The sequence below is a fragment of the Tripterygium wilfordii genome, chromosome 12, assembly GCF_013401445.1.
Source record: "Tripterygium wilfordii isolate XIE 37 chromosome 12, ASM1340144v1, whole genome shotgun sequence".
Classification (NCBI taxonomy): Eukaryota; Viridiplantae; Streptophyta; class Magnoliopsida; order Celastrales; family Celastraceae; genus Tripterygium; species Tripterygium wilfordii.
The window spans coordinates 10,772,700-10,788,572 of NC_052243.1; the positions used below are offsets into that span (position 1 = coordinate 10,772,700).

Here is a 15,873-nt window from a genome sequence, read left to right on the forward strand (position 1 = left end):
ACTTGTCCGATTTAAATCCGGACATGAATTTCAGGCATATAAATAATGTATGTTCTCATGATTCACACCATATAAAGATTGATTGATAGCTAGCATATGGTGATTATATGGAACAAGCTGGTTTGAAACTTGAGAATATTCGATGTTATTGATTTACTGTAATTTTCTTTTCTTTTCAAGTTGAATGTTGTGTTATTATTAATTTATTTTATATTAATTTGGAACTATTTGGTCAATTAATTATATTTGAAATTCAATCTGGGTTAGTATCAGGACATGTAAATATTTCGTAAATTCCTAATGTTGTTCGATTCGGAATTGAATTTTAGCCGGCCCTGGTTATGTGTCATTATATGTGTTCTTTTTTAAATATTTTGGGGGCTAAATCATGGTTAATTACTGTTTATAGTTAATTAGACTGCTCGTCTTGTTGTTGTTTAATCTAAATTAATGTATCACAGCCCACACTTAAAGCCTCCCTTCACCATCACCTGCAGATCCTGGAAGTTGCCTCTTCTTTATATAAACAGAATCCTATGTTTACATTATATATATATATATATACACACACTAAAATATAAGATATGATCACCCAATATGATACTTTTTCCCTGTCATTCTTAATTTCGATTTCCAAGATTATATATTACATTATTTTTATTTTTATTTTGCAAAAACATTTGTGAAAATACCAATGCACATGTTGTAGGTTGTACCTGTTTTCCATTAGTGTAATTTTTTTTTAATATGAAATATGATAAAATATCATTACTCAAATAGATGCAAATAATACACTCAATTCAGTATTCTCAATAATTCTCTCAACGTGCTTCCTCTAACCAAACTCTAGGAAAATTTCTATGTATATATATATATATATATATATGTATATATGTATGTATGTATATATGATTGTTCTTAGAAGTTACTGTGTGTTGGTCATCATTAGAGAATAGCTGCCATTTTTTAGCTGTTTCTAGCTACAGCTAGTCATCTATAATAAACTGCCCACCTAGAAAGTCATACCTACAATTTGTACAATTACTTCCAACGAGGACCCAGTAGACGTTGCATTCACATACATACATTCGTTTAGTCTATTTATCAAATTTAAAAAATTTCGTTCACTCTACATTGATAAACATATTGAATGTATGTGATTAAAACAATAGAGAAACTGTAGTGACCGTCACAGACATCCAGTCTGTTTATCAAATTCAAAAAAATTTGCAGACCCTATACTAATAAACAGATTGAACATACGTGATTGAAACAATCGCAAACTACATGACTCTTAACCCTATTAGTTCTAGTCATAGCACAACAAATTGCTGCCCTAATTAGATTACACCTGGATAATCTTTTGCCAGCAGAGAAGTAAAGATTTTTGTATTAATTAAACAATTATGCCACTGACTAGTTCAAACTCTAAACCCTACCATTCACAAATTACTAATAACTAGTATATACATACATACATACATACATACATATATATATATATTTGTTTTCATTAAATTTTGAATGAGAGTGACATAATAAAAGTTTTAATCACTAAAGAGAGGACAAATCAGAACAAATCAAGACATCTATCTTCCACTAAAACATAGCTGAAAATATCTGTCACCCATTTCATATTCATACTGTGTTCTTGACTAGAAGAATCTCCTCTGTTACCTTTAAGAAATTAAAAAAAACAAAAAAATCCTACATCTATAAATACCAACTACTCCTCCTCCACATCACATCTCATTTATTCGTATACACTTTCCATCACTTTTTCCCAGGAAAATTTACAGGAGAGAAAAACAACGTTCTTGTTCACTTCCCCTTGCAATGGTGAAGACAGAGCAGAATATCCAATCAGACCCATCAAAGAAAATGCTGTCACCATCACCAACAACATCATTGAAGAAGATGAAGAAGTTCAAGGGTGTGAGAATGAGGAGCTGGGGTTCATGGGTGTCAGAGATCAGAGCTCCAAATCAAAAAACAAGAATCTGGTTAGGCTCATATTCAACCCCTGAAGCAGCAGCCAGAGCATATGATGCTGCCCTACTCTGTCTTAAAGGAACTTCTGCAAATTTTAACTTCCCAATCTCTTCCTCCTCACATTACATTCCTTCAGACAAAATCATGTCTCCCAAATCAATCCAAAGACTTGCCGCCGCCGCTGCTGCTGCAGTGTCATCTCCTCCTCCTGAATCATCTTCATCATCAATCCCATCATCTCCATCAGTTTCTGATCATATTGATGATGATGTTTCATTGATTCCATCAAATGAGTCCACCACCAGCTGCTGCTACAATATTGAACCAATGTCTATGGCAGATTCATGGTTCAACTTTGATGATCAGTTGTTCAACAGTGGAGCCTCATTATTCAATCCAGCACCCATGGTGGATGATTTTTACTTTGAAGGAGATTTCAGTCTATGGAGCTTTGCAGATTAACTGATTAATTGATTTAAGCATACCCAACTCATTCTTTTTTGTCCATTATTATTCAAATTCTTTTTGACCAAATTATAGTAGAAGCAAGCAGAGATTCAAATTCACAGGAGGAGGAAACTCTTTTTTTTTTTTTTTGGACTCCTTCATGTGGGTTTCTCATATATATTGAATTTCCATTAATTATGTATCCAATAATGCAAATTGTATTTTATATATATATATATATATGAACTTGTCTTCGTCTACATTGTATTTTAATGTCATCACTGTTAATTTTCTATTTGTTCAAGTTATCAAGATACTGTAGTTTTGAAGAGTGTAGAATCCTTTAATGGTGTCAGATTTGCCTATCACAGTGGGACCAAAAATTCAGAGGTGGAAACTTGTAATATCTGCAAAATAAAAAGACCAGTGTTTCTTTTGCTCAAAGGCAGTAAGCCAGTAACCCCTCTCATCGTTGTGGTCACGCGTTGAATTTTGTCTCAATTTATTTTATCATCAAGAATAAAAGTTATACGCACAGGTTTGACGACCTAAATTTAGACAAATATCAAATATCCAAAGGACAAACTTGTATGATATCGTTTAACCCCTTGGACTCAAAACTTTAACATCTATGTCCATCTTTAGATCCAGATGTCCTTCCTGTTTCTTTCTTGAATTTAAATGAAACACATTAAGTGCATTTTGTACATAAGTTCAAAAGGCAATGATCAAGTACATACACATAATCACATATGATGATATTGGGATAAATTAGAGTATTTTTGACCATTTGTGGACCTGGTCAAAATGTATGATGAACCAAAAATGGTTGCAGCCAAAAGGGCACATGATCTGTCCTACTTGTGAAATGGTTTTAAGGGAATGGGGGCCCATCTTCAATTGTTTTTCCTTCCTCTACCATTGAATTTGGTCTCCATTCTATTCTTAACCTTGTTGGCTTGTTAGATTGGGCCCATTGGACATACTATGTGGACTGGGCCCCAACGCCAGATTACGGTCCCACCTCAATTTGGAAGCCGAGCACATGATCATCAAATCATCCTTTACGCGGTCAAATATTCACAACACATCATGTGATCAATTAAACATGGAGATTGCGATGGTTTAACGTGTGTGTGATTTATGGGCGGCCTTTAAAAAAGACATGGAGATTACATTCTTGCATGTGGTATACGTAACTCATGATAGTGATACATGCATAGTTCAATTGTCTAAATCAATCAAATTAAGCATGACTTTTGGAGTCATTCTATTTTAAGTGATTTGATTGAATATAGAGGCTTCAAAATGGAATTAGTCTAGTTGAGGCTTCCTATATTGTCTATGATTTCCCATGTGAGCAGCCCTTTGTTTCTCATAATTCTAGGACTAATAGTGGTTTATTGCTGAAAGTGAGGGCTGTGTGTGTAACATGTGTTACTTCTTGTTGTCTCACATGGCTTCGTTAAGTCAAAAGATGCGGGTTTATAAGAGTGAGCCACCTCTTACATATAAGAGGTCTTTTTCCCCAGGGGTCAAGTACCATTAAGTGAGACGGTTCAGGAAGAAATAAAGTCTTTTGGGTCTGATGTATCAACGGGAATCGACAGACCCAAAGCAACAATATCATGTATGTGAGTGAGATGAGAATTCTAACAACATATCAGGGTTTGTAGTCCCACGTCGGATTGGCATGCTCAACTAAGTGGCATATTGAGCAAATGTCCATCCAGAAGCGGAGACATGAATTTATGTGAGGGTTGGCAAAACCAAGTTGGAGTTCAGAGGCAGCGCCCATCAAAATTTTTTTTGGGTTATTTATGCTTTCAAAAGTATGAAAAATAACACTAAAATCATATAATAAAGATAAATAATAATTGAAAATCAATTAATTAATGTCCTCGATGATTTTTCATATTTTGAAATTGTTTTATGATGATTTCATTTGGAATAGCATCAAAACATCTTTTTCAATGTATACAACTAAACTATCATTTAATCATTGGTTGTCCATTCGATTCTGAAGTCGATTCGTGACAATCTTCATGGCAGAAAATGTTCTCTCTACGGTAGTAGTTGTGACTGGTAGAATCAATGTCAACCTCAGAAGTCTATAAACCAATGTATATACATTATGCCTTCTAGTATTGATAATTTGTTGAGCAAGATTATTGATTCCTTTTAACTCTGAGAAATCAACACTAGTGTGGGGAAAAATGGATAAAAGGCAAAACGATAAGCCTATGGTCATTTTTTTTTAGGGTGGGCAATTGGCCCAACTTCCCTCTGCCTCCGTGTCCATCTCCTTTCACATATGTAACGCATTTTCTCAGACTAAGTAATTTAAGTGACGGCCCAAGAGAACAAATTTGTGCAAGCCTTTAGCCAAGAGCGAACAATATAACCTTGATGTTTTTGGGCTGGGTTTTCTAGCATTGTATTGGAGCAAAAACTTAGTCTATTTGGACATGATCTCTACTCATGTCCATTTAGTGGGCCTAACATAATCGAACCCACAAGTGCGGAGGAGTGTCAAGACATGTAGTCCCACATCAAATTGGCATAACACATTTTTTGGACTAAGGACTTCGGATACGATTCAGGAGAAAAAATCTATGCAAGCCTCTGACCAAGATCCAATGTAGAGGGTTGGTATTCCTTGGCTTTAATAAGACATTTTGTTAATTGTTTATTTAATTAATCAATTGCCACATAAATATTTTTAAAATTCATGCCTAACCCACTTGAATTGCAATATTGGTGTGGGTACTTTTTTGTTGGGGCCACATTTCTGGGCCGGTGTTTTTGGGCTTAACTATTTTGGGCTTCAACTTTGGTTGAGCTAAAAGCCCAACTAAGTCTTAGCTAGGCCCAATCTTTGTCCCAAAAGTCCAAGACAAAAGTGGGCCTTCATGGGTGAGAAATCTGATTATCCAATCCTGGGCCGATGTTAAGGAAACCCAAGCCGATATAAAATGGATGCAAAGCCCACCGACTAGTCCCTGTTTTATGGCCCTTACCAAGTAGTGTGTTGTCTTCCCCTCTCGTCGTTTTTTCTAGCCTTCTTCTTTGTTGTCGAAGTTGTCTCTCCTCTCTACTACTTCTCAGCTCTCGCGCAGAGACGAAGACATTTGCGACGGATGGGTTACTCGAAAGACTCAGTTTCTGTAAACTGGCTCGGCTTCATGACTGAATGAATTTATGCACGATCTGGTTTGAATAACACTGGGGAGATACAATTAAACTATTATTTTAATCTCATATTCAATTGTGCAAATGACTCTTTAGAGTCTTCGTAGGAGAAAATATTCTATCTATAATAGCTATGGCAACTGGTAAAATAAGCATCATTTTCAAGAGTCGATAAACCAATGTATACAAATGATTTCTTTTTTTGTTGAACTCCTTTTGATATTGATTTGTTTTGGGCCTAGCCATTGAGTCTAAGTAATAGAAGAATGAAGATTATATTTGGACTATTACTTAATGCCTATTGATTTGGATTTTTTCAAAAAATCAGGGTGGCAAGTGCCTTCCAAAACCTACATAGGTCCTTCCATGGATGATGTACATGATTATGGTATTGTCGAAGTGACAGAAAATTACCTCTAATTTCCCTATTCCATTGTTGTTTGTACGAGAATTACAATTTATGAACACATTGGTTTAGGAGGTGGACATATTCAACTCTTTGTAAGTGTACATGATTGTTGTGGACAAAAACTATTAGCATATATGGGAACTATATCGATACAAATAGATAAATTTTGGCAAGAAATTTGAGGAATTATTACAAAAAAAAGGCAATGCATGTAGAATTGTTGCTTTAAAAACCCTAGAAGAATACAGAGATGGATAAGGGTTGAGTCCAAGGTTTTTGGTTGCTGAGAGATGGTGAGAAAGTTGTTAGGTTGTGGGGAAGCTACTCCTACTGGTGCAATGATAGTCATATTTTGTGTATTGGGTTAGAGAGTAACAGAAACACAAACAGAAAAGGCTGGTCCTTTCGAGTTCTACAAAATCAGCTTCCAATGGCCCATATCAACTTGTAACACTCATGAGGTGACATGTGAAAGACCATTGCTGGACGACTTCACCATTCATGGCCTTTGGCCTATGTATGATCCTGACATTCAATTACTTCCCTATAATACTACCGGATGCAATCACATCCAACCAACGAAACCAGCTCAAGTAAATGTGAGTGTGTATACATATGCAACATTCTTTTCGAGTTTCATATAAGAACAGTTTTACGGATCCCAGTATTTTTTGTCCTAACTATCCCAAATATTGAGATAGACGCACACACTTTCATGTGCGGCATGTGAGATCCACGATTTCACGTAAATCATGTGCGTCCATCTTCAACATCTAGGATTGATGTAGAACTTGGTTTGTTGAAGGAAGACATCAATTCACTTTTTGACCAAATTTTGTCGTTTAGTCTTCAATTAATGTTTTTGCCCTTTTAGAAATTTTGTCATATCTTTTTAATTAGAAGTCTGAATCGCGTTTCGTCGATTCTGATTTATTTTGGATTATTAGTAGTAGTGATTTGTGGGCTAATACGATTTTCTATTCTTGGCATGTTTTTCAATTTTCAGATTTTCTTGTTTTTGTTTAAATAGGACTCTGAGCAATCAAGCTAAGCATCCTTGAAATAAAATAGGTCTTCATTTTTTAGAGTTCCCTCCGTATTTGTTCTTTGTTTAACGTATTGACACAATTCATACCTTTGTTCCATTTTTATTACGGGATAGGAATAGCTACGATAGAAAATACTGAGATCCTTAACATTTTCGTTCATATAAACTACGTTAGTAATTGTATAATTTGCATTGATTTTGGTGTAACAAATTACACTATTAATTTCCATATTAGACGCTATGAAAATGTATTGGCCAGAAGTAAATGAAAGATTTTGGAGATTACAATGGCGGGATCATGGGATGTGTTTTAGCCATCCCACTCAACCTTTAAAGTTTTTTTAATAATACTGCTTTAGATACCAGAAAAGGCATAGATATCTAGGATACCCTACAAAGAGGTAAACTACTATGAATTGTACATGTTCATAGTAGACATAGTTGATTACTTTTGTGATTGCCTCTCTGAATATATCTCTAATTGTATTCTTCAGAACACATTGTTCCCGACAAGAACAAGAAGTATCAAGTATATCAAATCTCAAATGCTATTTCAAAAGAGTTACGTGGATTGCGGCCTCAAATTCGTTGTAACCATAACTACAAAAGCGTTAAGCAATTACATGAAGTTTGGATATGCTTCGATGAGGTTGACAAGCTCATATCATGCCCAAAACGTTATTCTAAGTGCGAACCATTTGAAAATATACGTTGGTATAATCTAGCCTGAAGATTAAAAGGGTCAAACAAAAATGTCAGTCACTGCGATGATGGTGATCCCTATCGCTTTTGTTTCTTTTATTTTATTTTCTATGTTATAAATAAGGATTCTTCCCTTATGTTTTGTTTGTTAAATAAGGAACCGTCCAACCAAACACTTCAAAGCGATTTAAGTCAGATGAACTACATTACAAGTCAAGATTACTTGGGAGTAATTCTACATATAGAATACCTAATTTGAGAAATCAAATTCAAGCCTAACTGTTATAGGAGAGTTTGCGCTCTTTAGAGTTTATGAATTTGATTATCACTCTGAAACCGTATATTATGTGTTTACTTGGCAGTTGGCACTCGCAATTTATAGATTATTGGTTGAGCTTATGAAAAAAAGTTTTGTACATTCAAAAGTAAAGTAGTGGCTACATTTAACATATAATGTAAAAAAAAAAAAAAAAACCTAATTTGAGGTAGAGAGAGACACGAAAGGGAGAAGAAGAGAAAAAAATGAAAACATCTCAACGGTTGGGTAGATTCAATGGCTGAGATGAAAGTATGTAAATTTGACATATATAAGGACACCAATAATACTATGTATAGATCTCAACAAAAACCGTCCCGGACCCAACCAATCACAATGATGGTGACATGGTAGCGAGGGGGAGGGGGCACTTCATCTCTCTAAACCTAGGGTTCATGTTCACATTCTCTCTCAAAATCGCACTTTGCATAAAATTCTCAACTCTCCCTCTCAAAATTGTTCCGCGGTTAACTCCTCCCTATTACAAACCTCGGGTAACCTAGTATTCGATTCCAAAACGATGGTTGAGAGAAAGGTGGCATAGATTATTCAAAATAAAGCAATGTTTAAATATACCTTTACTTCGTCAGAATTGCTATATGCCTATATTAAATTGGGCCCATCTTCTTAATCGCAAAAGGTCCAAATAAATTTTCAACTAAGCAAGGTCTTGGATGATTCGTTCCGTTCATTGTAGCCCAAATGAATGCCCGCTGTAAATCCTGTAATGAAAGCCTTTCTATTCGTGGGCTTTTCGGGCTGGGCTCAAAAATAAGGTGATTGAGCCTGCCAAAAGGGCTATGTAGGCTGGGTTTTTTGGGCCCATATCGGTCCCATGAAATAAAAATGAATAAATTTAAAATGGAGTACACTCTCTCATGATTTTACGTTGTTGCGTGTGTGTATATATATGAATTCTCCTATAAGATCCCAAAATGATATTCTTAAATGATGTCCTAAAAAAATGAGATTCTAAATTTTAGGGTTCAAAATATTTTTTAAAAAATTTAGAAAATATATATTTGTATTTTGATATGTCTTACAAACACAACAATATATTTTTTATTCAAAATAAAAATCAAATTCAACATAAAAAGTACATGATAATTCTGAGTCATTGGATATAAAACAAAAGACATTTCATAGACTTTTCAAATTGTATTTGATTTTGTTTCGAACAAAAAAAATATATCATTGGGTTCATAAAACCGATCAAAATATAAATATATTTTTCTAAATTTTTTTAAAAATATTTTGAAACCCTAAAAGTGGATCTTAAATATTAGAATCTCATTTTAAAACATTATAAGAGTATTCTATATATATATATAAGCTATGATTCAAATCTACCTCTCATAAATTGCCAACCAATATGTGTATCTACTTATTACATGTGGTTTTATGATTCCAAGATATGAATATTGATCTGCTCTTCCTTAGCTTTGTATAAAAGTCAAGGATCTCAATTGACATGTGTTAGGTTACTGCTGCTTCATCTACCTCGTTGACTATTTCTCCATCCCATAAAAATGATACCTACACGTACATGCATCAACTTTAATTACTTTTCTTTGCAAAAAAAACAAAAAACTTTAATTACTTTTAACTTTATATCTAAATAATTTACCTTCTCCATTAATGATTGATTAATTATCACAGAAGTTTGGGTCATTTTCATGATTTCATTTCTAGCTAAGCTAGCTACGATTATGAATATAATTAACCTAGCTAACATGAATTATTGATTAACCTAGCCACGCCTGCCTTTGATAATTACTAATTAAGAAAGGGACTTGTAATTTAAAGAATCTAGCTAGCTAGGGATCGGAGTCACACAAGCTATATTTGTGATACAAAATTTAATCAACCCTAGCTGGGTCAGTCTAATAAGATCCCACGTTAGAAAAATTAAAAGAGGAGGGGCAATAAAAAGGAAAAACCCAAAGCCTAACACATTAAGACCAATTTTTTGGGTCTAAGCGAGAACGTTGGGTTTAAAAGAATAAATCCGTAAGGGTTTTGTCACAGTGCGAACAATATCTTAATGTATTTGGATTTGTGGGCACTGCAAGTCTATCCAGAGTCCAATTCAATTTATCCAAAAACCAAAATTTCTTTAGTATATCCACATTCCAACTAATCTTGATGATATCTATTAATTATTCAATTTATTTATTAGGAGAACAATATTGTGCAGAGATTCTTGTCATATAAATAATATAAATGTTTTTATGATTACTACAATTTAATTAAGATATCGTTTTCCCAATTGAATTCTAAACTAAGATTATATTAAGAATAAATGCTGTAGGATTAATTATGGGACTCGTTTTCATCATTAGCTGGTCATTTGTAGTTTTGAAATTGACTCTAATTAATTAAGTAATGGTTTTATTATAATGCAAGCAAGTTTGGGCTAATAAATTGGTTATACTAGGATTGATTTTTGCCCCAAAAAAGGGGGATTATTGACTTTGTCAAAGCTTTTGACCAGTTGTTATTGAGTCATTATGGTAAATTTCAATAATTTCAGTCTTCTAACTATATTAAAAAAAATAAGTATATACATAACTTTTTAAATATAAATATGACAAATTATTGTAACTTCATTGGAGACTTGGAGTGTTTGGTACGTAATAACCTTAATTACCATTAACTGGATCATGTCAGGTTAGATTTTCTCGTCACAGAGACATTAAAATATGCTACAATTTATTGTTTAATTAACAAATATTAATTAAGTGCATGGTGATTAATTCCGTCAAGAAAGTAAACTAAAGTGAAAAAGACCTCAAAATATGAAAATTCAAACACATCATGCACGCTCCATACACAATATTACAAGATGTTGTCCACTCTCGATTACGAAAACCTGTATAAATTTGTTTTTTATGGACCGTCGTCAATAATTCTTAGGTTCAGAAAACACGTCTACAATATATATTACTTATAAACTACTCAATTTTATGGGAGTTACTGTGCCACCCACAATGTAATGTTAGAGACATGCTACAGTCCATTTAATAATACAAACAAATAATAATACAAATCTCTCTCTCTCTCTCTCTCTCTCTCTCTGAATGTGTGGAACAGTAATTAATGGATCTTCTTTGTCTTTGTTGTTAGGCTGCCTTTTTGTGAAAAAAGAATGAGGAGTGGTTGGATGTGAACCATAAAGATCATGATGCATGCTAGGTTTGAATCTAAGCAGTAAGGCAAGATCAATACAAAAACTGTATAAAGAAAAAGTTCATTCATTTGGACCCCATTTTAAAATTAGATATATATATATGCAATAGAGATTGTGGATCCAACATTCATGAAAAGTTCCAAAACCCCACCCACATCACTACCATGCACATGCATATCTACTATACATACATATATATATATATATATATATATATATACACACACACACACACACATCTATATATATATAATATTGTATATATTATCACTATTAAGAACCCAACATTATCTTAGATGAAAGAAGACATCATGCATGGCGTTTGTCACATTAGTTTTTGTTGTTTGAACTATCATCATCAACTATTGTGGAGTCACATTGCCTGTTGCTCTGTATACATGTTATGTCATGTTTTCAAGATTTGTCGCATATTGTTTATTTTGAGACAATGTAACCTGAGCCCTGAGGTGCATACAAAACTTTCATTATTGGATTAATGTGTTGAAACCTCTAATCTACGGACCAAGGTGTCGTGGAGGGTAATGGATCATATCTTACACATTTCTTCATGTCACTATTTGTCTCGAACAGATCCACAAATAAAATATATATGAGATTTTGGGTTTGGATTGAAATAATGTTCAACATGTAACAACAGCATCCTCAACAATAACCTTGTTGGTTATCTCTTTAGACTTAAGATGTACGATGTTCGAGGTCTCGAATTCGAACCAATCAGCTCTCAAGGTCGCGAGTTCGAACCAACCAGTTGAGATATTTCTTTGTGGAATCTTGGTTGCGTATGTTTGTCCCACTTCCGGACCTCTACTCGCATGAGCTTTCGCTCAGTCTTACCTGTTATCAGTGTGGTGTGAGTTATTCTGACGACCCAAAATTTATGCCCACTCAACTGTCTAAAGGATATGTACATGCTCATATTTATAACGAGACAATTACGTGCTTCGTTTCGATTGCTTTCACTCTCTCCAAACCTGTCTTCCTATACATACACTGATACACACGTATATTATATATGTATATGTAGAAAATGAAAAGTGAAGCAGTTCCCAAATTGTCAATATAGTTGAATTTACTTGATTCCTAAAATGATAAGTTGATGTTGGACCAAAACAAAAGAAAAGAAAAGCCAGTTCTTTCATAACAACAACATGAGCCATTACGTCTACCATACTAAAATATGAATGCAGGTTTCATGAGATAGAAAAAAAAATGGAATCTTCTTGACATTTCACTTGTTCACAAATGGTACGGTGACAATTGCAGCACTTTCAAACAAACATCACAACATTATATCTAGCAGGTTTAGATTCTGGGACCACATATATATATATATATATAGGAATTCTCTTATGTGGACACTCGCTAGTTATATTAACTTATGCACCTCAATCTCATCATTGATTTGAAACATGTGGGACCCAAAGCAATGGATCCCACTTATCATTTCACTTTTAAAAACACTTAAAAAGTGGAGTGTGCAAGTTATTAAGTTGCGGACGTCCATTCTTGAGAATTTATGTATATATATAAAAGGAAATTCTCAGGCGAGGAATCCATCTGACACCATTTATTTAGTATAAGTGCAATCCCCACATGTGATGGAGCCCGCGCGTGAATGATATTATATGGATCCCGCACTTGAGAAGCCCTCTATATATATATATGAATTCTCACATAAGGGTCACTCATCTACACCCTCAAAAAAATGATCGTCCTTACTTTAGAACCTTTTGTGAGAATTCCTATATATATTTCTAGCCACCCACTTTTTCATAGATTTCGTAGGTTTTGAAGAAACTCAAATTTTTGAAAAATCCATGATTTTCGTATATAAAGGAAAACTCATTCAAACAAACACAGAAAATTATGAATTTTTCCAAAATTTTGATTTTCCTTGGAATAAACAGAGCATAATTTAAATCATTTTTTGATTGAATGGCAAGCAAGATTGGGTCAATGAATTTTGTTTAATTTACCACCATATAATTTTTGCAGTATAGTCATAATTTAAACTGGTCATATTGGTTCAAATCAAGTAAAATGCACACAAAAAAGTGAAGGTCATAGTTTCCCTATTGTCATGATGTGGGATATTGTGATTTCTCTAAAGATGGATTATTAATTAACCTTCTCAAAATAGTAATAATAAGTAATAAGAAGAACAAGAAGTGGATTAAGGTTTTTTTTTTTTTTTTTTTGACTTTTTCTGTGTCTTTATAATAATTGTGTCATAATGTGGGTCCATATGTGAATTGCAATGGACAAGGGCGAAACATTCATTAATTTTATGAATTCAATGCTTAAAGCTTAGTTTGGATTGTTTGTGTGTTAATTTGAAAAGTGCTTAAAGATTCTATAGAACTTGAATATTCCATAAATTTCAAAAATAGGTTACTAGTTGCAATAAGCACAATCAACACCAAAATGGCCCTAAGATTTACTCATTGAGTTAATGAGAATCCAATTACTTTGTAGATTTGACCTAAAATTAACACTGATTAAACATTTTGGTAATAATTGATTGATTTCGTTACATGACAAGCCAAAAAGGCAATGCAAATTTCAGATACTTGGATTGGTTCACTCTCGCCAAGTATCTTTACAGATGTGAAATGTTGCATTTGAGTCTCCAAAATTCATTTTCAATCAACTCGATCATTTTTGGATAGTTAGCATTCATAAATAAACTCGATCTCTAATGGATTGAGATGCCTGGCCAGAAGTGACCTCCATTTGATCACTAAAATATTTCTTAAAAATTATGAAAAAATAGAAAATGAAAAGTATATAAATTTCGACCGATTAATTCTTTGAATGTGAACATATAGTACAATATAATATACAATTTGCATCCAACGATTTAGAACAGTTCAGATTTGTTATCTTAACGTTGTTAGGGATTTTAAAAAACCAAACCCATCAAGAATTAGACAAAGAAGAAATAACAAATCTCACTATAATTAACACTACTTTGTCTTTGTTAGTTTGTTGGACTCCCATTTTCTGAATAAAGCATGTGATGTGTGGTTGGATTTTAAAACCCCTAGAGATCTAAGAAAGAAAAAAAGAATCCATAAGTCAGATTTTGGAAAATTAAACTACTAAACTTTTTTTCCTTTTGTTTTGGACTTGCTTTAAAATTAGATGGAACAGAGATTTGTGGATCTAGCTTTAATGAAAAGTTTCAAAACCCTACCATACTTCACCACATGCCTGTACGATATATATGCGCACCAACTTTACACACTTGTTTTTTAATCATAGATGTAGCTGGTTCCACAGTAAATTAGTGATCCCGACTTTTATTGTGTTTTATTACAACCATTTAATTTCAAGTGTCTAAAGTTGGTGCGCATGTGAGAATTCTTTTATATATATAGATATATTCTGCCATGAGGTTCTAAAATGATGTCTTAATTTTTAGGGTTCAAAATTTTTTAAAAAAATTTGAAGAAAATGTATTTGTATCTTGATCAGTTATATAAACCCAATGATATTTTTTTAATTCAAAACAAAAATCATATTTAACATGAAAAGTGTATGATAATTCTGGATTGTTAGATATAAAACAAAAACACATTTCATATGCTTTTCAGGTTGCACTTGATTTTTGTTTTGAATAAAAAATATATTGTTGGGTTCGCAAGACCAATCAAGATACAAATATATATTTTTCTATATTTTTAAAAAATGTTTTGGACCCTAAAAGTTAAGACCTCATTTTAATACTTCATTTTAGGACTTCATAGGAGAATTCTTATATATATATATATATATATACACACATATACATATAGTTTATATCAATAATATGTATGAATGAGCCCTACATTATCCCACTTGACTTGAAAGTAGTCACATGACTTCGTAACACCAATTTGATGTCATGTTCCTGTATATATCTTTATGTGTTTTCAAGTTTGTCACACAATTATAAGACAATATGACAACTTGATGTCCTTGAATTTATTTCATTATCTCAGTACTAACCCATTTGGGAACATGTGTTGGGACTGCTAATCAAAGGAAGCAAAGACTAGTCATATGATACATTGGTTTTTCACATCTCTTCATTTTTACTCTGTCTACCAAAAACAAGAAAACAGAGAAGATTTGAGAATATCTCTACCCATAACTTGCTGTCTATCTACACCAACATCTCAGGGTTGGTTATTAATGAAGGTTTGGCTTTTGCAGGGGATATCTATTTAATTTCAATACACAGATGTAACTAGAAAAATAAGAGAGAGAAAGAAAAGACAATTTGACAATAGAATTGGCAGAGAGGATTTTTTTCACAAAGAAACTTTTTTCTTTGGTTGAGATGGTAAAGTTGACTATTATAACTCTTCATAAATGCAAGAGGTTAACAGTTCAACTCCCACGCTCGACAATTCTTGCAGAGGCCTGGTCTTTCCTATCGCCGACTTTGAGCGGATTAGATTGGCGACCTGAGTTTAATTAGAGCTAGCTCAGCTATCTGATATTAACTGTCATGTTTATTACCATAATCAGGTATTTCCGATGAGGAAACAAAAATTGGAGGTAAGGCCTTT

General features: G+C 33.3%; 1 protein-coding gene across 1 annotated transcript; it reads left to right on the forward strand.

Annotated features, from left to right (window-relative positions):
• The first annotated feature begins 1,732 nt into the window (after positions 1-1,732).
• Positions 1,733-2,747, forward strand: LOC120011128 (ethylene-responsive transcription factor ERF014). Its single transcript, XM_038862186.1, has one exon. The coding sequence runs from the start codon at positions 1,837-1,839 to the stop codon at positions 2,452-2,454; it is 618 nt and encodes a 205-aa protein (XP_038718114.1). The 5' UTR covers positions 1,733-1,836; the 3' UTR covers positions 2,455-2,747.
• Positions 2,748-15,873: the final 13,126 nt, after the last annotated feature.

Coding starts and splice junctions, on each gene's coding strand:
- LOC120011128 (XM_038862186.1), top strand. CDS start 1,837: ATGGTGAAGACAGAGCAGAATATCCAATCAGACCCATCAAAGAAAATG.